At 40.6% G+C, this 11,465-nt stretch overlaps 1 protein-coding gene across 1 annotated transcript in view; it reads right to left on the minus strand.

Annotated features, from left to right (window-relative positions):
* The window catches only part of lto1 (LTO1 maturation factor of ABCE1), a 37,694-nt gene extending 32,215 nt beyond the window's left edge, over positions 1-5,479 (minus strand). Inside the window, exons 1-2 of the mRNA XM_048262194.1 lie at positions 5,383-5,479; positions 3,582-3,687 (exon numbers count right to left, since the gene is read on the minus strand). Coding sequence (XP_048118151.1) covers positions 3,582-3,687; positions 5,383-5,435 — 159 coding nt within the window. The 5' untranslated portion in view covers positions 5,436-5,479. The remainder of the gene's footprint in view (positions 1-3,581; positions 3,688-5,382) is intronic.
* Positions 5,480-11,465: the final 5,986 nt, after the last annotated feature.

Genomic DNA, 11,465 nt, shown 5'->3' on the forward strand with positions numbered 1-11,465 from the left:
TTGATTTCAGCGGTAGGAATAATCCATTGTTAGGATGAGAAGACTCCTTCAGAATCTTTTGGGCTCTTGAGTACTCTTCTGGAATAGATATCTTGTAGAGCAGGGAGTTGAGTTCTTATAGTACGTTCAGCTGAGCGCACTACTCTCTGCAGAGTACTACAATCTCTAACTGTGGAGTTCCCATACCAGGTGATGATGCTACCAGTTAGAACACTCTTAACCGCTGAAGTGTAGAAGGCCTTCATGATGGATGTAGAAACTTTGAATTTCCTTAGCTGACGAAGGAAGTAGAGTCATTGTCTGGACTTCTTCAGAACATATTGAGTGTTAACAGTCCATGTTAAGTCTTCAGTAATGTGGACACCAAGGTATTTAAAACTTGTGACTCTCTCTACAGGTTGCCCGCTGATCATTAGTGGGGTGTAACTGTAGTTCTGCTGCTGCCTTCTGTAATCCACTACCATTTCCTTGGTTTTATTGACATTCAGTGTCAAGCTGTTAGATTGACACCACTGTGCCACCTCATCAACCTGATCCAAGTAGAGCTGTTCATTGTTGTTACTAATCAGGCCCAGGATCACTGTGTCATCTGCAAACTTGATAATGGAGGTATGACTACTGTTGGCTTTGCAGTCATGTGTGTAGATGTTGTACAGCAGTGGACTCAAAACACAACCTTGAGGAGCACCAGTGCTGATGGTTCCTGTGTCAGATGTCAGACCCCCCACTCTAACCACTTGTGAACGGTTGGTGAGAAAGTCAAATATCCAGTGACACAGGGTGGTGTTCAGTCCTTCATCTTTGTGACCAAGTTGAGAGGTATTATCGTGTTGAATGCTGAACTAAAGTCAATGAACAGCATCCCACATAATTCCCATTCCCCTCCTCCAGGTGAGTTAAGGTGGTGTGCATGAGGTTTGAGATGGCATCCTCTGTAGACCTGTTGGCTCTGTAAGCAAATTGGAGGGGGTCGAAGGAGGCAGGGAGGGATGAGCAGATAATGTTTTTCACAAGCTTCTCAAAACACTTCATCACTGTAGACATCAGGGCTACTGGGCGGTAGTCATTCAGACATGATGGACTTTTGTTTTTCAGTACTGGAACAATAACAGACTGCTTGAGGCAAGTAGGAACTGTCTCTTGAGCCAATGATGAGTTAAAGATATAAGTAGCTAAGTACAGGAGCTAACTGGGCAGCCCAGGATTTCAAAACCCTGTTAGAAATTCCATCCGGTCCAGCAGCTTTTCTACAATTAACCCTCCTAAAGGCATTGCTCACATCGACCTCAGAGACACAGAAAGGTGCATCCTCATTTGCTTCACATGCTGCAGCTAGTGCAAGATAGTCTGTGTTTTTCATGTCAAAGCGAGCATAAAAAGCATTAAGTTCATCAGGGAGGGCTTTACTCACATTCATCATACAGTGTCTATACAGCATCATACAGGAGGGGACTTTCTTTCAAAGCCAGTGATGGTTCGGAGTCCTTTCCACACTCGTGCTGGATCACCCTCCAAGAAATCAGCTTCAACTTTGTCTCTATAGCGCCGCTTAGCATCTTTAATAGCTCTACGTAAACTATAAGATGCTGCTTTGTAATCCGTCATATCCCCTGAAATAAGCCCAACATTATAAGTGATGGTGCGTGTCATTAATGCCGCTCTCACTTCTCTATCCACCCATGGCTTCTGGTTAGGAAAGCTTCAGATCTTTACAGTTGGGATGATGGAATCAGTTAGCATATTGATGTAACTCAATGATACTTCCGTAAACTCATTGATGTCAGCAGAGTTCATCTTGAACATCTCCCAGTCAACTTTGCTAAGAGCGTCCTGTAGCCTGGCTTCCGATTGGTCAGTCCAGCGCTTGACCTCCTTCGTCACTGGGGGGTCCCTCTGACTTCTCTGTTTGTACAGTACATAGGCAGTAGGAAAACAGCGGCATGATCTGATTTTCCGAAAGCTGGTAGAGACTTAGCTTTGTAACTGCTCTTGAACTGTGTGTATCAGTGATCCAGTTGTCACCACGTGTAGGGAAGTGAATGTGTTGAATAAATTCAGGCATGGACCGGTTCAGATATACTTGATTGAAATCACCGGCCACAATAAGCGCAGCTTCAGGGTGCGTGTGCTGTTGTCTATTTAACACTTCTTGCAATTCTGAAAGCGCAGCATCTGTGTTGGCTTGTGGAGGAATGTAGACAGCGTTGAATATTACCGAAGTAAACTCACGGGGCAGGTAGAAGGGTCGACAGGCGATCGCTAGATGTTCTAGATGAGGCGAGCAGGACTTTGAGAGAACGGTGACATTTCTAGGATCACACCACTTGCTGTTCGTCATGATGCAAACACCGCCACCTTTCGATTTTCTAGATTCCCCAGTCCTGTCAGAGCGAGCAGCAGAGAAAAACTCCACCGGAGTGATAGCACAGTCCGGTACAAGTTCAATTAGCCATGTCTCAGTAAAGCATATAATGTTACAGTCCCTGATGTCTCTTTGAAACTGTATCCTCGCTCTTTAGTTCATCCATCTTGTTCACAAGAGACTGGACATTGGCTAGGAGAATGCTAGGCAGTGGAGGCCTATGAGCTCTATTCCTCAATCTGTTACGGGCCCCAGCTCGTTTTCCTCTGTGTTTTTTCCTTCTGCGCCGAGATGCGTCTCCATGGTTCCATGATGCATCTCAGAGAATCTCAGTCGGCCAGGTTGAATCGTCGATTAAAACATCCCGAAACAAAAAAGACAAATTCATTTCCGATGTTTCTAAGTGTAGCGCCATCATACGTAGTCAGTGCAGTGGAAAAGTGCAAAAAATTAGGGGTTAATAAAAGGTAAAAGAGTAAATATAAGCACAAATTAGGCGGAGCAACCAAAAAGGTGTCCGAATGCGGCGGCGCCATGGCAAAAAAGAAAGAAAAAAAGCATGTTTATAATCCAACGCTATTGTGTGTTTCTCTATGGCAAAGAATGTTCATAATCCGGTTTTGAGATCCTAGCAAATTCCTGCATGGCATCCAATTCAAGGCTCACATTGCATCCCAATTTGTTCGACAAAGAAACACCTTTTTTGCCTTTACTTTGTTCATGGCAATGCAGTAAAAAGTTGTAGAGAATCATGAGTGCAGACACCATAGGCACACACAGGCTAACACGTAAACTCGGGTCAAGTCAGGTCAGATCAGTTCGTGTCACAGATATGGAGAAAGGTCATTTTTAATCACTAAATAAAAAAATGGCATTTATTTCTGTAAGGCGCACACCACATTTGTCTGTAAATTGCTCAGCCCCAGAGAATCCCTCCACCATGGCAATGAGCTTGCTGTGGTGAGACACATGTCAAAATATAAGAATTTTTATAATACGCTTTTTATATTTTAATTCTTTAAAATCTAAATAAAACAATATATAACATGTGTGTGTGGCACTTACAATGACCAGAACAAATCCTTATGAATAAAGGTAGTGAAAATGCCCTAAAACAGCTTAGGGTTCTAAGGGTTAATGTAAATTAATGCATTATTTTGACAGCCCTAATTTTAAGCAAATTAAGACCGTCATCAGGTATGGATAACAAGATACTTGCCTCTGCAGACAGCTTGGCCCCATGAATCCTGCCATGGTTTTGACCCTCATGCCATCCCTGTTGCTTGCCTTCATCAAATCCTTCATGATAGCCTTGAATGTGATGCCTAGTAGAAGCAAAAGCAAAACATTGGCTGTGTACAAATATGGACCCCATGGCATTATACAACATATAATGGAGAGGATGTGTTGTAATGCAGTCCCAAAAATCCCTGAGGATCTTTATTAGCAAAGAAGCGACCATTGAATAATCTTGTACTTCCTTGTCAATTATTAGTGTAATCCATCTGATATATTGTGTTTTTCTTTTTAAACTTTGTTCCTTTATAAATTGTGGTGTATTAAACTAACGCCACTGATTTATTCCAGCAACCAGTTCACTTTAATAATAAACTACATTTTGGTACAACATATATAGAGCAGGAATAACAGAATTTGGCTTAAGCAGTGAGGAGAAATTTTCCGCAAGGTGTCAGCCCCTAAGACTGTGCCCATTGCCTAAATTTGTGGTTGTTCAATGTCGAATGTCAGAGTAATTACATTCCAAAACGTATCTTAATGATACTCCACAATTTATAAAGGAACGAAGTTTAAAAAGAAAAAAAACACTATATCAGATGGATTACACGAATAATTGACAAGGAAGTACAAGATTAATCGGCGGTCGCTTCTTTTCTAGTAAATATAATGGGCTACATTACATATTTCAGGCCACTAGATGGCACTTCGGGACTTTTTTTGAAATTTATTTAAAGGCATGCAGTCAAATGGCGTTATCTGGTGGCCGCGCAGCGCAATAGCGCCATTTAATTTAACAGGAAATTACGCTATAAATCTTGTTTTTTCTTACTAGTTATTCTGTAATCCCTCTGATATATTGTGCTTTTCGTTCATTTATAAAGTGAGATGTAATATGAAGGTATGTTTTTGAATGTAATTACTCTGGCAAGGGATAACGCCGCCAAGGTAATGGACAGGGATGTTGCTTGATCCAAATTCTGTTATTTTTTGCTGTAGCCTATGTTGTACGAAAATGTAGGCTACTTTGTTATCAAAGTAAAATGGTTGGCATAAGTCAGCGGCATTAGTTTGAGCACATAACTGATGTTTAGTTTACATGTGTTCAATGGAAGTCAATGGGTGCCGCAACGGTGACCAAAGAATATTTCTCCGGATAGCGTGACAGCGGTCACATAATTTAAGTTTTGTTTTGTTGTGTTGAATGGAACTCAATAAAGCGGTGTCCAAAGAATATTTGCCGGATAGCGTGACGGCGGTCATAGCCTCCGTGTTCTAATTGTCAGTTAGAGAATCACAACCAGCAGCGGGTTGCCGACCCTAACCCACCCATGACCCAGCATGTGCTTGCTAACTTGACAGTGCCCCGACAGCAGACCACAGTGGCATACCAGGTTGCCGACAGGGCTTAGTCATAACCTCAAAAGTTTCTCGAGCCATCATTTTTCCTCCTTGAAAAAGTCCAAATTGGAGAACAATGGCTCGTTCAAAAAGTGGTAGGCTACGTGGCATCTTGTGTCAGATAAGGTCTGATCTTCTGTTGTAAAGGATAGACCGTCATGGTATTGAGGCTACACAAATTAATTCGGTCATCACCATAGACTGTAAAAAATAGGTCATCACTTATGACGCCCAAGTTAGGCTGACTTGGAGTCAGTGAACCAAACTGGATGCCCTGATCTGTCAGCCAGACTAAAATATCGTTAAGGCATGCAGAAATACGACCTGAAAGAGTAGAATCATCATATTCATCATGTTATAAAATGAGTTTTGCTATGTCCTACCGGTCATCAGCCATAAAAATAGTTTCAAACAAATCATCTCCAACATTGTCCATCTCATAGTTTGAGTTTTTCAGTCTGCAGCCAGTGAGAATTTCTTCTTCTTCTTCTTTGAGGTTTTACGGCAGTCGGCATCCGTATAGTGTAACTGCTGCCATCTTCTGGATCAGTCCATTATTACATTGCAATTAAACCCTGTTCTTTTCATCCCCTCGCGCTTCCCTCATGTCGCTCCTCATCCACACCATAGCCTATCTGTACTTCACCGATTTGCATTAAGCTTTGTATCACTAGAAACCCGGTAGTATTTTCAAAACGGTTGTGCTTCCCTCCTTCGTTTTCCTGAGACAAGAAATATCTATATTTCTTTCTTCAAAATCCTCTGGTGACGCAAAACTTATTATGCATCATCAGAGGAATTTATGGCCAGAGACTAGAGACTACATCACTAGTTTCACATGTGTTTTTAACTCCCAGATAGTAGGCTAGTGTTTCTGTTGCACAGCTACAGAGACTGACAGGTCCGGTGGTAGAGCTAATGATATGAGAAATTTGGGAAGACAGTGGGGAAAAAAGTTAAAATATGTGAGAAACCTGGGAAAAAGGGGAACGAGGGGTTGACAGGTATATGACACAGACAGATAATCACATTTCTCTGTTTTACCCCTTCCCCTGTGTTTTGCCCCTGGCCCTTGTCCCAACAGAGTGGCAAGACATAGCCCAGGCCAGTGTTTTTCAACCATTTTTGTGGAACGGCACACACACACCGGCACAAAAAATAAACATACCATAGCCTAAAATTTCAAATAATACACAGATATGGCCTTATTATGGCTTCTATGCAAGACCTACTCAATAAAACAAGCACTCTCTGTTTCATTTAGGTGACTATATCTAATTTAATTGTTGTTATGAACTGGATATGTGATGATTCTGTGAATACTGGATATGGGGCCCCCGTTGTACAATGCCTGCATACCACAAATAGTGCAATCATATGTAATGAAATTACGTTGGATGAATGTATTGTTATGACTGACGTATGTGGGGGGAGGGAGCTGAGGGAAGAGTGGGTTGAGTTAATTGATTGCTCGCACCTGACCACTGATGAGCGTGAAGGAGCAGGAACTTTGGAGCAGTGATTATCGTCGAGTTGAAGGAGAGGCATAGTCATAAAAAGAAGAGCACAGCAAAGGGTGAGTGGAACTGGGAAGTGGCGTGTGGTTGCTAACGCCGAGCTGCACTCAAGGTTTGGGGGTGGGTGCCGTTCGTATGCTATTTAGGGCTGCCGGCGGCGAAGATAGTTTAGCGGGCTAACCTGTAGATAAGGCCGGGCATAGGAGTGCGTAGGCGTTGCTGCTTCTCAGAAAGAGGTGCTCCGGTTCCGCTATTGTTCGGAGGCCTCACGAGCGCTGGACTGGCGTCTGCTTTCTCCCCGTGCCAACCAGCGCCAAAGCTTAGACCCCGGGGGAGGGTCTCGTATCCCGGGAGAGTTAAGTGTTTATTGACTTTGTGTGTGTGTGTGTAACTTATTTTAAACCTGGCAGTATCCGTTTCATGATTGGGTGGGAGGGTTGTGGTGATCTAAAGCCTTATGTTGTAGTCTGATGGCGTCTTTGGTATGAATCTTAAAGTGCAGTGTGAACCTGTGCAGTGCCCTATGGGGGTGGTGTGGGCTATAGCTTTTACCCATTTATTGTGTGTGTGATCTCTTTTGTATGGTCTCTTTATTGCAGTGTCTTCTGTGTAGTAGGCTTCATAGTGGTGTGTTGTTCGCCCAGGTTGATAGCATTTGGTTTTAAGATTTCATGAATCCCAGTCTGACATGTTTGGTAGCTGCATGAATTGTGTTAAATAAAGATTACTGTTTATACATCTGTGCTACTTTTTCTGTAGAGTGTTTCTCTAGTCACAACAGTCTGACCTCACATTCTAGGCTTATTACACATACGATCAATGAGAGCATGTGGTCATAAATTATTTGATGCAACAGTTGCTTTTCTAGACCAGTGAGTGACATTTGAGTCATTTTCTGCGGCACACCTGATCTCTCTCGACACTCTAGTGTGCCCCGGCACAGTGGTTAAAAAACACTGGCCTAGGCTAGGGGTGAAAAAATTCCCCTTGGAAATGAGACATCAGTAGCCGAAGGGAGAGCAGGTATGATTGATAGGCTACACTTTTGAATTAAACGTAATTAACGTAAAAAAACGTAATTTTGTCACTAGCAACCTATGTCTTCTAATGCCGTTGCATTTTTAGCTCTGAACAAAATAGTTCAGGTATTATTTCAGCAACAGCGAAACGTGAATAATGTTTCATTCGTCCATCCTGGTCCGGATGAATGAAACAGGCAAGGGGGACAAAATCAACATAGAGTTTAAGGTATGTAAATGTCCCACAGCTTTTTACAACATATCCTAATGGTCATTACTTGACATCAGAAGTCTGTAGTACATGTGTGTTTACAATCAACAACAGCATTCATGTCTGACAAGTGGGGAAAAGTTCAGCAAATTTCGCTGCTGCTGCCTGCTAGACATTAGTTACATTTTGAACATGGTATGCTGTCAATTCATGGGTGATTCTCCAACTACAGGCACTTTTGGCCTTTCAACTTTTAGAAAATTAATTATCTCCAAACACACATTCAAAATCATTGATACACTCATATGTCTTGAAACAAAGTATGATACTGGGCACAATTGCATGACATGGAATATTGTTATTTTTTATCAGTTTTCTAAAGCGTAAGGGAAAAATGTAATTTCCACCACACCTCAAATTATGTCCTTTATTTGCAGATTATACAATATAATTCATTATGTTACATTATATATCAGTTACCATGTCTATGACTACCTAATCATACCACATAACAAATCCTAAGACTTTGTGTAATGTATATTGCTTGAAGTTGCTCGGTACAATGAATTATGTTTTTCATAATCAAAAATACTATTTATTTAAAGTATATATAAATTATTAAAGTCACTCACATGTTTTTCTATTAATAATGATGTATGGATTATAGTTTCTGAAAATAGTATAAGTCTATGTTCTGCACTCTTAAGACTCCGTCTTCTCTTTAGCAACTTTATTTTGCCAGTTCTGTTGGAATTATATTTTTACACGAAGCAACACAAAATGTTCTCTATGTTCTAATTGCAGCAACATAGCCCACGTTTTCTTTACTTGGCTCATCTCTCTACTAGGCTACTGAGCTGGCTGATGACATAATCATAACTGAACTTTTACCTTTCAGTAACATAAATCATAGAATTAAAAGAATAATATCCAGAATATTTATAAAAGGAAATTACAATTATTTCCTCTACAGAATCTAAGCATATCCCTATTCTAGGAAATTATAAAATTATAAAATAATACTTCTAGGTCGTAACATATGTCACCTGGAATTATGTTTTATTCACTTAAAAAATATGTTGTGATGGTCATTTTGTGGTGGAAATGACTGTGGGGACTGTGGTGGAAATTACATTGCATCACTGTCTTTCTGACTTTGTGGTGGAAATGACTGTGATGGAAATGACATTCTCAGTTTTCAGCCATATATAATCACATTCCATTGCCACACCCAGATACTTTTGGAGATGGGGCACAATGTATCCAAAATACACACAACTATGCTTTTTTCACTTATTTTGCATATTTTGACAAAGTTACAGCTGTGGTGGAAATGACGTCAAATAAAAATATTCTGTAACACTTTGCTTTAAGGTTCACATGTTAGCCACCAATACATACCTAATTAATACCTGTATTAGTGACTTGTAAGGCATGTGTTAGTTAACATTAACCATTTGTTAGGTGTGTATTCACAAATTTCTTGTTTATGACGAATTAGGCCTTTATTATTTATATAATCTTTAATGACATTGTAAGCCTTGATCTCTACATACTAATCATTAGTAAGTACCAAAATAGAATATGCACAACCTACTTGTATACTGTCTGAATAAATCCCAAATAGTAGGAGAACAGTTGTAGAATAAGCAAGTGTATGGCTCAACCTCATTGCTGCATTTCACTGCCCAGGTTGCTGTGTGAAATAGCACTTAATAACTGGGAGATTGGCTCCCATTCTAAAGTGGAAACTGGTTCCTTGGTAGCAAGCACATTATCATCAGTAATACCTCTGCAGAATGTACTTATTAGTCATGAATTGGTTCCATATTCTAAAGTCAGGCATTATTATTATTAAGAATTATAAGGATGGGAACAGTCTAGACTATAACTCCTGGTCAATACAGACATTCTTTACCCTTAATACATTGCTAGTGCATACATTGTTCATTCAAAATATGGTCCCTGTTCTAAAGTAGAGGCTGGGAGGGTATTAACAATAGAAAAGAAGATGAGAAGTGACAGCACTGACAATGTTTATTTAACAAGTTCTGTAAACATGTTACATTGTAGGCTACTCTCAATGAGCTCACAAAGCACAAAAAGACTAGCAAAAGCTAGTTTTAACTAGAATTGACAGGATAAAAACACGTCTTTTAAACAAATAAAAAGGGCAAAAGAATTGTCATTCAACACATCTTTGGTGGTCTTCTTTGAAACGGGACCCACCTACCACATATCAAATACTTGTACACAGCAGGCCTATTTGCCTGAAAACTACAGTAGCCGTAAAGAAATCACACAAAAGAACATTTGCTATTTACTTGCCAGAGTGGACTAGTATTTTATCAATATTGGGAGAAGGTATCCCCTTGCCTTTAGGTCCTCAATGGACTTCTTAATATCTGCTGTAACATGACTGCTGCATCTTTCTGCAAAGCACAGCTCATATCAACAACAAAAAGAGTAAAAATGAATACATTTTGAATCTACCATACACCAAATACGTATGGTAGCAAGATTGAGTTCTTTCTTAAAAAACTTGTGAAGCTTGTGAGAACAGTTTGTTTGACGAATTTAATTGCTTCATAGATGGTATTGTTTTTTTAATGTAATGTAAAAGCATACCGAGAGGGCCATCTCTGTCTCATTCCCCGCCAGTAAGTCCATTCAATGACACCTAGATGATCTTTCAGCAGATTGGCATTTCTATTTCCTCTCAGTCTCCATATGGAAGTTTTGCATATCCCCCAAAACCTCTCGATATTTTGAGTGTGTGCTCCTGTGTCTGGGTCCACAAAAAACTCTTCATGATTGACACTCACGTGATTGTAGCCAGTGCTGTTGAGGCACCGATAGGCCCTCCATCCATCTTAGATAACAGTAGCTCCAGGTCTGACATACTTCTGCACAATGGGCACTAATTTCAGGAAAATCATGAGTGCATGAAAATGCATACTGCAGTTGCTTTAGGTGGACTCAGTGGCACATTAGTTACATTGGGATATTCTTAGCTAGGTTGTTACTTGGATGATTATGATTGTGGCTACAATAATGTTATTAGTTGCTGGGCTGTTGCCAGGTTAGTTATGATGGTTGCTAGCTTAATCATACTAGTTGCTATGTATGTTGCTAGGTTGCAACTGTGGAAATGGTTACTAAGCAGTTGCTAGGGTAGTTATGGTGGTTGCTATGATAGTTGCTGAGTTAATTATGTTGGTTGCTATGTTGGTAGCCAGAGAACAACTGTGGAAGCAGTTGCTAGGCTGTTGCTAGGGTACCTGAGGTGGTTGCTAGGCTGTTGCTAGGGTACTGGTTGCTATGCCGGTTACTCGGTTAATCATGTTGGTTCTTATGTTGGTTGCTTGGTGGAAGTGGTTGGTAGGATGTTGCTAGGGTACTTGAGGTGGTCGCTAAGCCGTTGCAATGGTATGTTGAACAGTTAAATAGTTGAGTAGTTGAAGTTAACTACTGTGAAATACTGTAGTGAGAACTCTTGTTTTTAAACAGTTGTGGACAGAGGAAACAAGGGAGAGGAGGTCATAGTTGATGAGAAACAGTAACTGTAGTCTTAAGAGAGCTGACTGTCTTACAGCCTAAGATAGTGACAGTTGGTCCAGATGACCAGAACACCTGGCAAAACATTCTGATTGCTTAACGACCCTATAGTGATGTCATCAGCCCAATGTAAGTCTATGGGGAAAATGTCTGCCGAATGT

Source organism: Alosa alosa, chromosome 14 (assembly GCF_017589495.1).
Source record: "Alosa alosa isolate M-15738 ecotype Scorff River chromosome 14, AALO_Geno_1.1, whole genome shotgun sequence".
Taxonomy (NCBI): Eukaryota; Metazoa; Chordata; class Actinopteri; order Clupeiformes; family Clupeidae; genus Alosa; species Alosa alosa.